General features: G+C 38.4%; 1 protein-coding gene across 1 annotated transcript in view; it reads right to left on the reverse strand.

Moving 5' to 3' along the window:
* Positions 1-18,007, reverse strand: part of MSRA (methionine sulfoxide reductase A) — a 323,230-nt gene that overhangs the window by 140,781 nt on the left and 164,442 nt on the right. Inside the window, exon 3 of the mRNA XM_086624224.1 lies at positions 17,871-17,990. Coding sequence (XP_086480350.1) covers positions 17,871-17,990 — 120 coding nt within the window. The remainder of the gene's footprint in view (positions 1-17,870; positions 17,991-18,007) is intronic.

Below are 18,007 nucleotides of genomic sequence, written 5' to 3' on the forward strand. Positions count from 1 at the left end.
ATCCACTGATCTTGTATATCAAATGAAGACTTAAAGAAGGGATTAAATTATTTTTTTTTAAAATACTTTCATTTAGCAAGCTTGTACTAAAAATTAAAAGACGTTAATAAATACTGTGTCTATAAGCTAGTCTAAATCTAAAATGCCCCACAGTGAAGTCTTACATCAGTTATTACTGAAACATTAAATGCTTTTCTTACAGGCTTACAGCAATCAATTTAACTTTCAGTCATCTTGTACCCATATGTGCTGCTCCTGTTGATGAAATGGCTATTAATAAAGGAATAGATGGCTATGAATTAAAGCAAGCTCTACTTAATCACATTAATCCAGAGTATGTTAAAGGCTTCAATTTTCTAAATAATTTTGGGCTTAATGCCTCTGAGATGGGCAGACTGCTCTATTGATGCAGCATCTGGTCCAATTTAAGCTGCATTGTGAAGGAGGAATTGTTAGGCCCTTGCAAAAATAAGGAAGACTGACAGTTTTAGGGATGCAACCAAAACTGCTACAGCTGAGACAAAAGATACTGCAAGATATAGAAAAAGACCTACAACAATTAAAAGGCAGCCCACTGCTCTGCAAATACAACTCTACTGTTCAGTGAATTGTATATGATTAACTTACTCTTACTGATGGGATGAGTACTCCATACACTTAACCATCACTGTATTTTCCAGTCATTGAACATCCAACAGCTGCTGCTGTGAAATATGTTCACTTACCCATTACATTGGGTTACCAATTAGAGAGGAATTATTTAAAAGGGAATGGCACAACCACTAACACTATCCTTGCATAAGCAGTAATTTCTGGCTTCAGGTTTTTTTTTTCCCTGAGGGGTTTTTTCTTTTTAGTATTATTATTTTGGTTGTGTCAAGGTAGTAGTTTTACAATGAAATAAGATTTACCTTGGCTTGTAGCACTGAAATACAGCTGCATTCAATTAAGGAGATACAGAACAAGTGTTTTCAATACTTCTTGAGGAATAAAAATTCATAGAAGAATTAGATTTTTTTTGAACATTTCTGGAAGAGAAAGTTTTTTTAAAATCCAATTTTCATAGAAGGTCTTCAATGAAGGAGACTGTACGTTATAGTCCATCCACTGGAAAAAAATATTGTCTTTATTATTACATTTTTGTTATATTTAGTATGTCTAAATTACGGAAGTTTCAGGGGCAGATTTTTTTTTCAGTGACTCAAATGAATTTAGTGCATTTGCACAATATATGTAAGTACTGAATGAAGCAATCAAGTCTTCAGAGCTGTAAAAATCTGTGTGGAAGTTATTTCAATTAAAGTAAGGTTTTCATGAAACAGAGCAGGTTTAGGGAGCAGACATTGCATGTAGTAAGTATTAGCACATATTGTAAAATTTGGACAATTACAAAGTGCCCAAGGAAGATTTTATATGATACACCACCATATTTACTTCTGCATCCTACCGGACTAGAAAGAAATCAGAATTTTAAAAAGGAGATTTAAAATTATATTTAATGTAAAATATTCAGATACATAGTTCATTTTCAGCTGAATAAGGCAACTTAGATATATAATCACCCAAATATATCACTTGGAATTCTTTATGACTACACGAGATAAAAGAAAACTTTAGATTTCCCCTTGTTACCTATGCTTTCCTCCAACACTCAGTACCAGAAAAATCCACATAACTGTACATTTCAAAGTGCTTCATAAGGTAAAGTATCCCCATTTTTATAAATGAGGAGTATAAGCAGGAAGAGCTGAAGGTCAGCCAAGTCAGCCTTGGAGCCAGGAATAGAAGGAAATCTTCTGAGTCTCAAGGTAACAACGCAGCTGAGGTGCTCCTCCTTCTTTCTGAAATACGTTCTGCTCCAAAGAGCTGCCAGGCAAAGTCTAGCATTGAAACTGCTGCTAAAGAATATGAAAGGCAAGAGCAAGAAAAGGGAAGAAAGCACACACCGACCACAACTGCGATGCTGCAGGGGAGAGACTTCTGTTACCCATTTTCAGGACAAGTGTAATTAAATGGGAAGATCTTCCCCTACCACATTCAGGGAGAAGTTTCATTTCTAGGAGGGGTTTCAAAAGAGGAGAGGAAGGTTGCATTGCTGCTGTGATTACAGGGATAGTTTGGGGGATTCTTGGAAGAGGTGAGAAAAGGGCAGTTATTTTCTCATAACTTTCTGAAAAAAAGTGATCTGAAAAAGTTTTATTTGATCTTTATTAAATACAATGGGAGCAGTAGTTCTAATAGGCAAGATGTTCCTCAAACTCTGGGCCATTCTTCTAACTAAGAGCTATTAAATAGGCCTAAGTACAAATAAATAACCACTTATCGTGCCAGCGATATAAAAAGAATTCATATCTAGGTATAACACTATGGCAACAGCTTTTGTAAGATACTCTTTGACACTGCAGCAGAGCTCTTGTTTAACAATTCAAATGCACAAAGATGAGAATAAAGGAGGCAAAAAGCAACTAAACGATACCTCTGCTCACAGCTCAATTGTTTTGATGAATTCTGCCCTCACACGTTATATGAACATATCATGCGTAGACAAATTCTATTTCATGGTAATAATGAGTCTGCATGGAGAAAAGTCTATTATCATATTGAAAATAAAGGAATTAGAGGAGAATCAAAGGCAGTAAATAGATGAATATGCATTAAGACACTTGGCTTTATACTCAAATGGTCTGCAGAATTCGCCTTCTGTATCTGTTGTGACACTATTTATTTCTGCACCTTTAGTAAATCAAAACTGCCTATTTCAAGAGCAGTAGCAACAAATGCAGTTTTGCTGCAAAATTTTTCCCTTTTTAATTAATTATTTTATTTTCCATAGCTGCCTGAAATATTCATCCTTCAAACAGGCTCTAGAAATAATTCTCTTTATTATGGAAAGTGCTTTAAATCCTCACTGCTATATAAAAAATACTGCTAATCATTAAGAGACTTTGGTGGGGTTCAGAGTGTGTCTTTCTCTGGGAAAGACCAGGAAGAGTATTTTGCTCTTCCCAGTTAATTAGATCTGAAACAGTGGGAGCTGGTACCAAAATATTGCACACCTTTGGTGTGATAGCCCTCGGTTCAAACACCTGCTCAGAAAGTTTGTTGCCTGGATACCAAATGACTCTCAAAATAAGAGATGTACATCTCTGGAGAGCATCCTAACTACTAGGCTAGAGGATACGCTCAGGAAGCACATTTGTTACTTGTCCTGATGAAGCACGGCCACTGTGTACCTACGAATACAAGATTATAGAATCATACAATCATTTAGGTTAGAAAAGACCTTTAAGATTATCAAGTCCAACTTTTAACGTAGCACTGCCAACTTCACCACTAAACCATGTCCCTGAGCACCACATCTACACGTCTTTTAAATACCTCCGGGGATGGTGACTCAACCACTTCCCTGAGCAGCCTGGTCCAATGCTTGATAACCCTCTCAGAGCAGAAATTTTTCTTAATATCCAATCTAAACCTCCCCAGGTGCAACTTGAAGCCATTTCCTCTTGTCCTATCGCTTGCTACTAGGGAGAGGAGACCGACCCCCACCTCACTACAACCTCCTTTCAGGTAGTTGTAGAGAGCAATAAGGTCTCCCCTCAGCCTCCTTTTCTCCAGGCTAAACATCCCCAGTTCCCTCAGCCACTCCTCATGAGGCTTGTGCTCCAGACCCTTCACCACCATCATTGCTCTTCTTTGGATGTCATAAAGCCAAATGGGAAGCTTGCTTTCTTCTATTGATCAGGGCAATCTGAGGCAGTAAGAAGATGGAGAGAAAGAAGGGGAAGATCCTGGAAACTATTTTCATGGTTATTTTTTAAATACTTTATAACAATTTCATGCCAGATACATTGTGGAAAGTCAAATCTGGGACCTCTGCTTTTCCTGTGCAAGAATCTCATCTCGTTTGCCACATTTCCATTTTGGATCAGGTGTTGCTGCATGTTCAGAAGCAGAAGGAAGAAGAGGTTCCCTCATCATCTAAAATTTGACCTACTTAATTCAAGAAAATTGGATCCTACTTTCTTTGCACTTTCAAGCTGGGTGCCTATGATCAGCTCACAGACTAAGGACACCAGATCCCAATCTATATTTTATCATTTAATTTTAGTTTCACTTAAAGACTTCTAAATGGACCACAAAGGCAGGCTGGAAGACTGCATCGTGAGTGGAGAAATCATTACATATTACTCCTGTCTTTCAACATCTTTGAACACCTGCAGAAGGGCTAAACTGTCCCTGAACAGAGAGGAATGAGGCAAGAAATAAAATGAAGCCATTTGTTAAACCAAAATAAATGAAGCGGTGAAAAATAATGGTCCCATCTGCACCTACCACTGGTTCAGGGTCAGTTCTGCTGAAGAAAAGTGCGTTGCCGAAAACTGAAAGGAGAAGAATGAAATAGAATCCTGACCATTTTTCTCACCATACAAAATCCATTCAGAAAATAATAACAACAACAATATTTAGCACTCTTGCAATGCTTTGTAGCTTCAAAATATTGCATAGACAGGGCCTAATCAATGAGAGCGAAACGTCTTTTTCCAAGACTTGCTTGCTACTTGGTAGCCACTTTTTTCTTTTATCTTATCCTCGTAGACTGAGACAAATTTCTTCCTGATGTAACACCATTGACACCAGCAGAATTATGTCTAGGATCAGTTTGGCCCGATTTATTACTTTCTTAATAGATAATAAGAGTATTATAATGGTGTTCCACTTGAGTTGGAACAAAGAATTTTCACAGCATTCAGCACACATAATGACATGATTAAACCTTGCAACCATTCCAGGAAATCTAAAACACTATAATTATAACACAAAAATGGGAAAAAAAAAGTAAACAATGTGTAATCATGGTAGCTAATGATAATGCAAACTTTCAGTTTAGAACATACTACCTGTCACCTTTCCAGGATGAATAAAGGAAAGTTATGGCCAGAATAAATTATGACCTCCTTAATAACACAGGCCAGAGAGCCCCCTTTAAACTTCAGAGTTTCCTTTTGAGGAGGAATATATTCTTTCATATCAGTGAGGCGGAAAACTCATGGCTAAGCTGAATATATTTTAGAAAGATAAACAAATCCAAATTTAAAGCTTCGCAGCGATGGCAAATTTTTACCCTGTTTTGGAATCTCTCCTAACCTTCATAATTAAGGAGGTGCATCTTAGTCAAGGCTGCCAGCTCTAATGCATGTTTTAGCCTCAATGCATATTTCTGTTGTTTGGCTGGCTCCTAAGCTGAACAGAACAGTTACTCTGCTTGCAGAGAAGCAAGATAAAACAATTGCTACGGCTCCCTGCAGCAATTCGACACATCAGTACCTGTAAGTACTTGAAAGGATCATAATTTCCTCTGTCTCTGGAAGGATTGAACCTGAAAGAGGGTGTAACAGGGGAGGCAGAAGTGTTAACGACAGAGTCACGAAGATCTGAACAATGCCCATGGGCCATGAAGCCTTTCTCCTCAAACAACTCTCCAGTGAGTATCATAACTTCCCTAAAGTGTGTAACTACGCCCTGCTCCCAGTAGCCTCCTGCTTATGCTGAAAGATCACAGAATCATAGAATGGTTTGGGTTGGAAGGGACTTTAAAAGTCATCTCATTCCAAACCCCTTGCCATGGGCAGGGACATCTTCCACCAGACCAGGTTGCTCAAAATCTCATCCAACCTGGCCTTGAACACTTCCAGGGATGGGGCAGCCACAACTATAGATTTCCACCAACTCTATCTAGTTGCCTTTGAGAAGTTTCTAAACTGAAGATAGGCAAAGATTACCATCCCTTTAACACAAATGTGTTGAGTTTCACCCATTAAAGTTATACTTGTTCCTTTGACTTCTTCAGATTGAAATGCTACTACCTAATGGCAAAGTCATTTCTCCACTGAGACACCACATACACTCAGCAAGCTGGCCTCATGCTTTTGGTGACAGAAGCCCTCTTCTCCTTGCTTCTCTCAGAGCTGCTACAACAAACACTACCGAATGCTCTAGTACTAGGTAACAGGAATGCAACTCTGTATTTCACTGCTGACAAGACTCCTGAAAAGAAGAATCATCACAGTCTAGTTTAAAACCCTATAACAGCCTGAGAACCCAAGGACAGTACAGTTGAAACTGTTTTCTGTTCACTTACTTTCTACTCATAAACAGGCAGTGGCATGTATGTACTGGTATGATGAGATGACGGTTTATCATATTAATTGAAATTCTCTTATAGTTTCTTTTGATTTCCCCAACTGTCTGCAGCAATCTGTTGTCTTTTCTCTTAGTCATACACGGTATGCTTTGGGAGGAAAGAACCTTATTTTTTTCCTGTGCTTTACCAAGCAAGGTCATAGTCCATGCCAAGTCTAGCATTCAAAACACTAATGACACTTTTTTAGTATTTTTGTTCTACTGTTGTACTATTTTAGCAGGAAGCAAACTGTATAAACTTTATGGAAATGTGACATTAGAACAGAATCACTCGAAGGCATTTCAGCTACAATTAACATTTTTCACTCCTCAGAAAGAAAATAAAAATAGTTTCTAATTGAATCGCTTCACTGAATAAACACTGGATAAAACCAAGTGGGGAACTAGTAAACAAAAAATAAGGGTAGCCACATGTTGAGGTTGGGTTTTTTTTACAGATTTGATCTGTGCGTTAGCACTGCGGGCGCAGGCATACGTCGGCACTGCCATGATTTATTTTTGTGCTCTGTAGTAGGGTAGGTACAGCAATGTCTCCAGGCATGCACCGCATGCAGAGTCGAGGAAGCAAAGCTGGTTATTCCTTCTTGCTTCTTCGCAGCCAGAGCATTCCAAGGATCCATGGATTTAAAGGGCTGGTTCTGAATGTCAGTATAGACAATACACTCAAAACAGATCGAAAACAAGTGTTGTGCAGTTCGAAGAGTCCAGTGTGTTTCTCAGTGCAAAATATTTGCTAGTAAATACAACAGGCCAAGGATTACTCTCTGGCTCTACTGCTAACTTCATAACAGAACTTACTTTGCAACTAAACTTTTTATCCTCCACGCAGGATTTGTACATCCACATCGCTTAGTGGGTTTGAGTATCTGGACCGTATTAACCATCAGCTGTGTCTAATAATTGTCCAGGATGGGCTACTGGACTTGCTACAGTCATGTCAGGGACTACCAAAGCAATCCAGCAGTATGATTGAGAACATATCCATGCCCAAATCCGTGTCTTGTTCAGTTTACTATCATAGATACAGCCTGTGCGTAGCCATGACAAGTCTTCTGGGGATGTCACTAGTGTTGGTAACAAATAAGCTTCTTCAGAAGCCAAAGAGGAGGCATCCTTTCAGGAGACTTTATCCTCCTGATTTTTTTAAGAGTGTCTTCAGCTCCAAGGCAGGCAGCTTCTTGTCCTTTTGAAGTACAGGTTTAAGGCCAGATACCTTAGACTGGCCACTCTGTCCATATGAACAGGCTGAAGAGATCTCATTGATGTGGAAATTAGGTACGGTCTTAGTACTGTTGGTGGTCACAGTCCATATATAATTTGAAGACAGGCTGAGAGAGTTGGAGTTGTTCACCTTGGAGAAGAGAAGGCTCCAGGGAGGCCTTTGAGCAGCCTTCCAGTACCTAAAGGAGGCCTACAAGAAAGCTGGAGAGGGACCTTTTACATGGGAGTGTAGTGATAGGACAGGGGGCAATGGCTTTAAACTGAAAGAGGGGAGATTTAAATTAGATCTAAAGAAGAAATTCTTCACTCTGAGGTTGGTGAGGCACTGGCACAAGTTGCCTAGAGAAGCTGAGGCTGTCCCATTCCTGGAAGTGTTCAAGGCCAGGTTGGATGAGGCTTTGAGCAACCTCATCTAGTGGAAGGTGCCCCTGTCTGTCACAGGGGGGTTGGAACTAGATGATCTTTAAGGTCCTTTCCAACACAAACCATCCTATGATTCTATGAATTTGAATCCAATGTAGATGTATGACAATAACTATTATAACTATGGGGTAAGAAAAGACACCTCCTGCCAGCAGCATTGTGCATGAAGCACACCATGTGCAACCATGAAGAAAAATGTCTTTCTGGTGCCAAAGTGAAAGCCTCCAAAGATGTATTACACAAGTATTTCAAAGCAGTAACTGTTCAGAAGAAAACAACCCCCCAAAAAGTGATATTTTCAGATCTCCTATGATGGATCTGCTGAGGTTTTTTCCCCAATTACCTTGGTTTTTCTCCACTTCCCAGCTTACCCGTTGTTTTGAGTTCTACTGATGGTACAGAGATACAGCATGTCACTATGGAATAGTCTTTAATAAGGCAGAGTGTCAGTAAAGCAAATGAAGCTCTTTTTACTTACTCTTCAGAATAAATACTTCATTCCCAGACATATTGATACCTCACTGTCATGAAATAACCTTTAGCAAAATATTGTTTAACTATAGCAACTTCGAAACTTCCTGCAGAGGTTCAGCACTAGAGATAATGAAATGACAATTTCCCATCATATTTGTGGATGTCAGAAATAAAATTGTATTAAAGGAATGAATAAACAAATTAATACAGAAAAGGTCTTGATCATAATTTACAGCCTATCCTAGCTTTACAATCTCTGTCTTTTTTAGTGCACCAAAGTATTTGAAAGGTTTTTCTCTCTTCTGAAAAGAATACACCTATAATGGCTGTACTCAAGTCCCTGCCCACAGCAAATCATCAGCGATTAAACTGAAAGACGACTTCTCTGAAGGATCTTTCAGTTCTTGGCTTTACCAAGGTTAGTTAGGACTCCTCAAACACATTGCTTGATCTCTCTTAGAAAATATTTCTTGCTGTGCATAGCTGTAATGTCTTCCTATTTTATAAGCCTTTTCCCCCAAAAATGTATCCTGAGGCTGACCAAAAAATTTTGCAATGTTGTTTATTTCACTTAATGGATGCCACTGTAGAATAGTGAAAAGTGGGGTGTTGTTCTTTTCATAATGAAATTTCTTGATTTTTCTTTTAGTTCAAGCCAAAGTGTCATTCTAAAATATGGTCCCATTCCTTCCTAAAAATTTAGGAACAATTTAAAACAAAATCAGTGTTCTTCTTGGTCCCAATTTCTTAATTTCTTTGGTTTTTCTATTAATGAAAATTAATCAGGAACAAAAATATTGAATTGACCCAAGCATTATTTCTATTTATTTTTTTCAGTGTATACAGCTAACTGAAAAAAAGCTATTTCCTTAGCAATTGCCTTCTCTTTGTAAGCCTCTAAATCAGTAATACAGTGCAGTTGCCTACTACTGTGTCACACTCCCAAAGGGATTTGTATGATCTTTCTTAACTTTTGTGAGCAATTCTGTGAACTCCCTTGACTTGGCTCTTCCAAAATCCCTCTCAGAGTCCTTTACCCTATTGTTACTTCACGTCAAACGCAGCACTGTTGCTAGAGTGCACTACAGCCATGAGGACCCCAAAGGCTCTGCCTCTCCTTTCCCTGGACCAAATTCTTGCCTTACTCATGGACCAAAATCTTTTCACCTGGAGAAATTCATGTGAGAGTGCGTGAGTCTGCAAATGTAAGACAGAGCAGAACTTGACTTTTTGCTTATTATAAACTGAGACAAAATAGTCTTCTTGGGCATGGCTGAGCAACAAGAAGAAAGTTAAACTCTCGTAACTAGATATTTTCATCATTCATCCAAGACATAGAAACTACGCAGGTCACTTGTAGAATTATTCAAAATCTTAATCATCTTAGTGAGACAGTATGCAATTTGCAAACTTTCATATGCCAGCATAGGAACACGTTCCATAAAAGGGGTAAATCAAAGTGGGTTATTTTTACACATAGTAATTTCAGTACTCTTCCAATTTCAGGAAAAATGTATTCTCAGAAATATCCCTATTATCCTCACAGCGTTTCAGTCACATGCCACTAAAGGAATGAAGATTTCAGCTGGGGGAATAAGCCGTAGGAGCAGCAAAATAACACAAACACATTACAATAAAGAGGAAATACAGGGAAAATGCAAACATATTCCAACATCTGCTTTACTTCCAGAGCAACGCTCTCCCAATCACTCTAGCTTGCCCCTGGTTTCTTCCACCTCTGATCTCTACTCCTCATGACATTCTTTCACTTGCTATTTTCCTCTTTCTTTTGACTTGTAGTATCAGTTTGCACAAGATACTTCAAGTATTACACACCAAGAATGATTCTCAGGGACACGAATAGGCACGAGTGACCTCAATAGAGTTACCACCTGTAGTAAACACTGCTTCTGGGAGGACAGTTTGATAGACTGAGTAGACTGGCCTTGTTGTTGTTGTTGTGTCTCCACAGCAAAAATAAAATGTAAGAAAACACCACTAGCAATAATAACAGTGAGCCCTTTGGTAACATCTTTTTCACAAATTCACCACGTTTCCGTGCCTAAAATAGGAAACAGCTTCCTGCTGCATCTTCTGTTTTCAGACACAGTGACACGGTGAACATCATAGCCTATCACCGCACAGAGTCTCTTCTGAAGGTGAAGGTCCTTTGGGAACTTAGTGTAGGCTCAAGGTCAGAAGATTTCGTCTTTGACTTGGTCTGTAATGGGTCTTTCAACCTCCAGGGCTATCACATTTTCATCTTATATATATATCTTCAATAAAACCAGGAGATGAGAAACATGGAAACAACACATCTCAGTGGAATACAATTCAAATAAAGTTGTTAATAATAAATAATATATTTAGTATTTATACTGCTACTACTACGTAAGCCTGTGATTATGGGCAATGCTGAGATAAATAGATAAAAGGAACAGAGGATAGCAGGGAGGCTATTGGGATTTTAAATTTGCCACAAGGCACAATCAGGTATCTAAATAATAAATATCAGTTTAATTTCTTGAAGCCTGAATTGGCCAAGATATTAACCCTGAGAAGAAAAATTCTGAAATGGAAACATAAACTTAACCTTGATCGAAGATGTAGCAGAACTCTCTTTTTTGTAGCTTTTTGTTTTTCAAACAATGGTTGGTAAAAATATTTATTCTGCCTTTTATTTTTAAATGATGACTCTCCAGAATACATGTCTGTATCCTGGTATCCTAAGGTATAATGAAGTTTTCTTGGTCAACAAGACACTCTTCTGCGGAAAAGAGAACATGTCAGTAATGTCAACATAGACAATTTTCTAGGTAGAACTGCAATATAGCAGGTAACTGAAATTCAATGCATCTGTTATATTTCTTGTTGCCAAGGTTTTAATGTTGCAGCAGCATCTGCTATCACCTTTCTGAATGATTTTTTGAAGCGAAATTGGTATATTCATTTTATTTCATGACTTAGCAATTGCATTGATGACAAATTATAGTTTATAGGGTTATATCAAGGTTTTTGTCTGCACTTCTAGGTGGATCCTAGGACTATAGTCTCACGATTACAGAAACACAACTTATTCTAACTGTGGCCAAGTTAATAAAAATTACATATTTTCTACAAAATCCTGTTCTTCGGTTGCTACAAAAAAAAATACACAAAACACTAATATTCACGGTACATGACATTAAGTTTGATCAATAGAGCATTTTGTACTTTGATTGGCTGACCTTTCCTTCCTTCCTTCCAGGTGAACTGGGGAAAAAAAAAAAAAAAAAAGGGAGAGGTGGAGCAATTGGCCAATTGTATCAAGGCATGTTGTACACATCAAGGGCACGGTGAACACTGATATTCTTCACAGAATCTATAAGTCATTAAAATTCCTATATCCTGTTCTTATAAGAAAAAAAAAAAGGACAAAGGCACAACAGGAATCTATTCTCTTGACAGTGATTTAATAATAAAAGAAAATGTTCTGAGCCATTCTCATTACTCCTTGGAAACTTTAATCTTGTGGAGTTAGTTTCTGTTCATAAAACGCTTCAGATGCCTTTATAAGTTACAGAAAGCGAAGGGAATATTTGTAGTTTAATTATGTATTTAAACATTTTGGAGAGTCAGACCCACTTTGGACTAGTGTGATTTTTCAAGTAATGTAAGGCAATGTCTCAACACACTGATAGTTTGTCATAGAACATTCATCTATATTTTGTAGAGAATGGGAAATCTGAGAAGGAAAGAAATATTTTCCCATATTACATGTTCTCTACATTGCTATTAATAACTCCTGCAAAAATGCTAGTCAGATTTTCTGTTGGCTTCAATGATCATGCTGTTTATGCATAAGTATGTCAAATAAGCCCAACATCATGGAGTCAAACCCTCTGCAAGCATTTCCATTCTTAAAGCAAAAATATCCTCATCATCAACCTGTTGTGGACTTTACTAGTTGTCTTGGCCTCTCTTTCAAGTATAACTAAGATGAAGTAGAGATGAAATTGACTTTGTAACATCACCAGCTGACCAAAGGGATAGGAGGTAAGAGAGAAAGAAATTAATTTTGCCGTTCTCTACTGTCTTCCATCAGCTATTTAGAAGTCTTCCAGATGACCTTTGGAAGCATAGACTTTTAAAGAGAAGGAACTCCTCCACATAAAAATCAGTCAACAGACTAATTGGTATGCAAGAGGCAGCACTAGCCCTCAGAAAAACGTGGGTTTGCTGCGTACGAAATGTGAAACAACCTCATAATCAAGTATTTTATGTAACTCAACATAGAAACTAAGTCCATGTGGCACACTTTTATGTTGCATTGTTAAATATTAAGAATCATGACTTGTGTACAAGAGAACACACTTCAAAAAGGTACTGAGAATTGACTAGATTATAAATTAGTTTAACTAACTAAATATACTGTTATGTTCACTTAGTCTTCCTATTAATATTGGACAATAAACAGGTATATTCATTTATTTTTCTTACATTATAGTCACTGAAGATAAACAAAGAAAAATACTCAAAACTAAATAGAATGACCTGCTTAGATGTTAACAGCTTGAACCATAAGCCTATAAACTGCCCCGTTTTTAAGAAAATTATCATTAGCTGCATATTTTATATGGTAATTGTACATAATCAGTTTATGAATAACAACAGCAGAGTTTTTCCCTTCTGATTTCAGTGCCACTTGAGCTATGCAGATTTCAAAAAGCTTATGAATATACAGATAAACAGAATTGTTCTGAACATCTGTAAGCAAAATACGAAAAGATGTTTCATACTGAATGAACATCCTGGGTTGTCTAATGCTGGCCAAAAATGGTGTATTTATGCATTAGGCTCATGCACCGAAAATAGCTCAAAATCCTTCACAGACTCCAGAACGCCTTTCAGATTTTCATCTGCATGGTTGTCACCACAAAACATAAAAACAATTTTCCAGCACTGTATTCATAAGCTTCAAAGTAACTCCATTATCTCGTGTTCAGCTCTGGAGTCCCCAACACAAGAAGGACATGGAGCTACTGGAGCGAGTCCAGAGGAGGCCACGAAGATGATGCGAGGGCTGGAGCACCTCTGCTATGAAGACAGGCTGAGACAGTTGGAGCTGTTCAGCCTGGAGAAGAGAAGGCTCCGGGGTGATCTTATAGCAGCCTTTCAGTACCTAAAGGGGGCCTACAGGAAAGCAGGAGAGGGACTTTTTCCAAAGGCGTGTAGTGATAGGACAAGGGGCAATGGCTTTAAACTGAAAGAGGGCAGATTTAGATTAGATATAAGGAAGAAATGTTTTACATTGAGGGTGGTGAGGCACTGACACAGGTTGCCCAGAGAAGTTGTTTCCAATTAAATCCATCAAACGAAGATCATGGCAGAAGTGTGGAATACCACTCTTGTGGAAAATAGACCAGTATTCACCTAAAGCAACATAAAGCTTTCTTTCTAGAAAATATATTGAAAGCATGAAGAAAAGAAAGAAATGGTAAGCATTTTCTTGTTTACTACTGAAGATACTTACTCAAGACTAACAGTTGTAATCTAAAGAGTGAAGCAGCATATCAAGTTGCAATCAATACGCTCCAAGCCTCTAACCTCAAGGTCAGGTTGGATGGGGCTTTGAGCAACTTGATCTAGTGAAAGACGTCCTGGCCCATGGCATGAGGGTTTGAACAAGACGATGTCTAAAGGTCCCTTACAACCTAAACTATTCTAGGATTTTATGATTCTATGATATATAAAGTGCCTGGATTAGATATACATGATCAAAACTGCACATGCATCTAAGAACATCCAAGAACAAGAGATTGGAAAATCTTATGCCTCATATACTCCCCTGCCTACACATTGTGTAGCAGTACATATGCACATAAATCAACAGCGCATGGCTCATGTCTTTAGCTCCAGATAGAAATATGGATAGTGAATGTACATATAGATATCCTGGATATGAATTAGTTGTTCACATATAGGCACCCAGTTACTTTTGAGATGTCCAAGGGAAGCTGAGGCATCCATGAAAATCTGTCAGATGTGACCACAGTGTGGCACGTGGGATATTCTCAGATATCTCAAATAGCATTAAATCCTACATTTAGTCAACTGAATTAAAAAAAAAAATCACCATTGGTTGATATGTTTTGAGTGACCTTAGTATAGGGAAAAAAGTAAATCCATTCCATTTTGCCTGAGGTCTAGCTGAAAATGTGCTTTTAGAAGAAGTGCTGAACATCTCATCCAAAGAATTGGTTTTTTTCTTCAGAGTAGAGTGCCAGAAAGGTGTTGGACTAAAATAATTTTCCTGCACAGATTCTCAGGACTGCATGGGCTGAAAGCAGAGCTCAAAGACTTGCCAAGTGGATACTGTTTAGATGGCCCTGAGGTCCTCTCCAGAGCTGGATTTAGAGGACATGACTGTTAAGTGTTTACCATAGATAAGATCTTGCCAGAACAGATCAATAAGAAAGCAGCAATCACACAGTGCATAACTGAAGTCTATTATTTCATAAGAACGGTTCTTCTCAATGAAAACTATGGCAACTAGAAGCAGTCAGATGGCAATATCTTAGGGGAGCTTGTGAGAGCTCTCTTTAAAGAGACTTCCAAAAAGTACGTTCAAAGATTAAAAGAAACCTGCCAAAAAAAAAAATCAGAATACAATCAGAATAAAATAGGCCTAGAGAAAGCTAAGTAGGAAAAAAAGTAGCATGCAGAAATCAGTAAATTGCCCAATTCAGCTCAGCTGCACAACTAGGAACAGAACTAGCTAGGAACAGAAATGTGTAGCAATACACATCCCATTTATGTTCACATAGACAAGTCTATAAATTATGTGCCTATGCTTTGGGATGTCTCTGAGCAAAAAATCCTCCAGTGTCCAGCATCTAGAGGCATATAAACATCATAATGCAAACGTATATAAAAACAAGCACTAGAAAAATAACCTCAGCTGTGCTTTGCTCTACAAATCTAACTAAAAATAATAATCACAAAATAGACTGCAAAGATTTTTCCCATTTCTTTATTCCAGGGTTCTTATTATTTAATTACCATTTTTATTTTTGTTCACTGTGGTGGGTTGTGGGTTGTCCCTGGCTGGATGCCAGGTGCCCACCAAAGCCATTCTATCACTCCTCTCCTCAGCTGGACAGGGGAGAGAAAATACAGCAAAAGGCTCATGGGTCAAGATAAGGTCAAGGAGAGATCATTCACTAATTACCATCATGGGCAAAACCGACTTGACTTGGGGAAAAATTAATTTAATTTATTATCATTCAAATCAGAGTAAGATAATGAGGTATCAGCTTCACCATGGACCTCCACGGGCTGCAGGTGGATCTCCGCTCCACCGTGGATCTCCATGGGCTGCCAGGCACAGCCTGCCTCACCATGGTCTTCACCACGGGCTTCAGGGGAATCTCTGCTCTGGGTCATGGAGCACCTCCTCCCCCTCCTTCGTCACTGACCTTGGTGTCTGCAGAGTTGTTGCTCTCACATATTCTCAATCCTCTCTCCGGCTGCTGTTGCATAGGTTTTATTCCCCCTTCTTAACCAGGCCATCCCAAAGGCGCTACCACCATCACTGATGGGCTCGGCCTTGGCTAGAGGCCAGTTGTTCTTGGAGCCGGCCAGCATTGTCTCTATTGGACATGGGAGAAGCTTCTAGCACCTTCTCACAGAAGCCTCTATAGCCCCCTGCTACCAAAACCTTGCTCCCCACCTACCAAAACCCAATTAATTCACTATTGATAAAACATCACACATAAAGTAGCTACAAAAAGCTTTCTAAAAGTATCTCAATCAAACACAAAGCTTACAATACTATGGAGCTATTCTGAAACATAAAACCAGCCTATATAGCACAGAATTAAAAGAGGTGGTACCTTTTTCTACTTCCCTGGCTCCACCACCTTGCCCTGTGTCCACACTTCCCCTTGGCCAATAGTCAGCATTCAGTATCTTTGGAGAAACACTAAATAGTCCATCATAACCACCCTCAGTGTACTGGAACTGTGAGTGTGTTGCGAAAGAGAAATTGTGCTGCACATCCCTATTCCATATAAGCAATCTTATTTAACAATCAGGCCATTAAACGGAGTGGACAATAATTACCAGATAGGTCTTGGACCATATATGCTTACAAAAATTACAGAGAGTGCAGGTAAATGATGAAGGTACAAAGTACAAGAGTGCAGAGTATTAGGAAATAATGGATCACTTGGATAAATATGACAGGCATCACCGATCCTTCCACAGATGATGCTTCGCATTGCTATGTTTTGAAGGAGTTCTGGGTATCAATGCATCAGTTAATGCTAAAGCCATGATGTCTTTTTTTTTTTTTGGTTCTAGATTTTAAATTTCTATACACTAAATATTTGCACTCAGGAGCATACCTAGTGCTATGCGTTCCCATGGAAAATTCTTCCTAATCTATGTTTTTTTTAGCATTTGCAAGGTAATTTCTTATGAGTTCAGTACTGTCTACAAAATACTGCCTTAAAACATCTCTTTTCACATCTTTTACTATTTCCAGAAAGTTTCTGCTTTTTTGGGTGCCTTGCAGCACTTCTCCACAGTTGCTGAAATGTCCTTTATTTGTTCATGCCACTTAACTTTTTACACTCTTTCTATCAAGTCTATGTGACAGATTGTCAGTGAGAACAGTATATCAACTTCAGTATTTGGCATAAAAAGTGTTAACAAGAAAATAAACCAAAAGAAAACCTCCAAGCTGTTCTCCACCAGCGAGTACAGGAAAGCAAGAATTTGCTTTAACAGCAACATTAGTCAGTTGGCTGCCAGTGGTTCTATGTTTTAGATCACAGAAAGAAACTGTATTGGGTTATTAGTACTGCAGGAGGATTAGTATGAGAGCGCAATGAAAAATAAATGCAAGGGCTTGGAGTGGAAATGATAGGATGCTGTGCATTGAGCTGTATAAAAATTTAACAAATTATTAATAATAACACAAATGAGAAATTTAAGAAAAAGAATGTGTGCTTCATAATTTTTGTTCATACTCTGATACAGACAAAAGTAAAATCAAAACTCATGCTTTTTCTCAGGAACACATTTGCTTAATTTGAAACAGAATTCATTTCCTGAAGAAATTATTATTTCTTTTTCCTCAGAATATTTGCACATACGTGTGGTAGGCTGACCCTTGCTGGACACCAGGTGCCCACCAAAGCGGATCTATCACTCCCTTCCTCAGCTGGGCAAGGGAGAGAAAATGTAACGAAAAGCTCACGGGTTGAGATAAGGACTGGGACAGATCACTCACCAATTACCATCACAGGCAAACCAGATTCGACTTGGAAAAATCATTTTATTTATTACTTAATATATTACCAATAAAATCAGAATAGGATCACAGAATCAGAGAATCATGGAATGGTTCTATGAAATGGAATGAATGATTCTATAAATGGAAACCAGGCTTGACTAAATACTCAATCTCTTTAGTCACTGCAGTCAGTCGTTTTACTCTTCATTGTCACTCATAATCTGACAGGATTCTACTCACAATCCTTAAAAATCAGAGAAAGACTTACCTGAACAGACCTCTTTGTAGGTAGGATTTGGAGTATGCCCTCCTGCGTAACCCACTTGAGTGGAGTAGACTCCTTTCTGTCTCCAAAACTTCCTCTCAGCTCCCCAGAAGCAGCCCATACCTGAAAATTGCACAAAG

This window comes from Tauraco erythrolophus, chromosome 2 (genome assembly GCF_009769465.1).
Source record: "Tauraco erythrolophus isolate bTauEry1 chromosome 2, bTauEry1.pri, whole genome shotgun sequence".
Taxonomy (NCBI): domain Eukaryota; kingdom Metazoa; phylum Chordata; class Aves; order Musophagiformes; family Musophagidae; genus Tauraco; species Tauraco erythrolophus.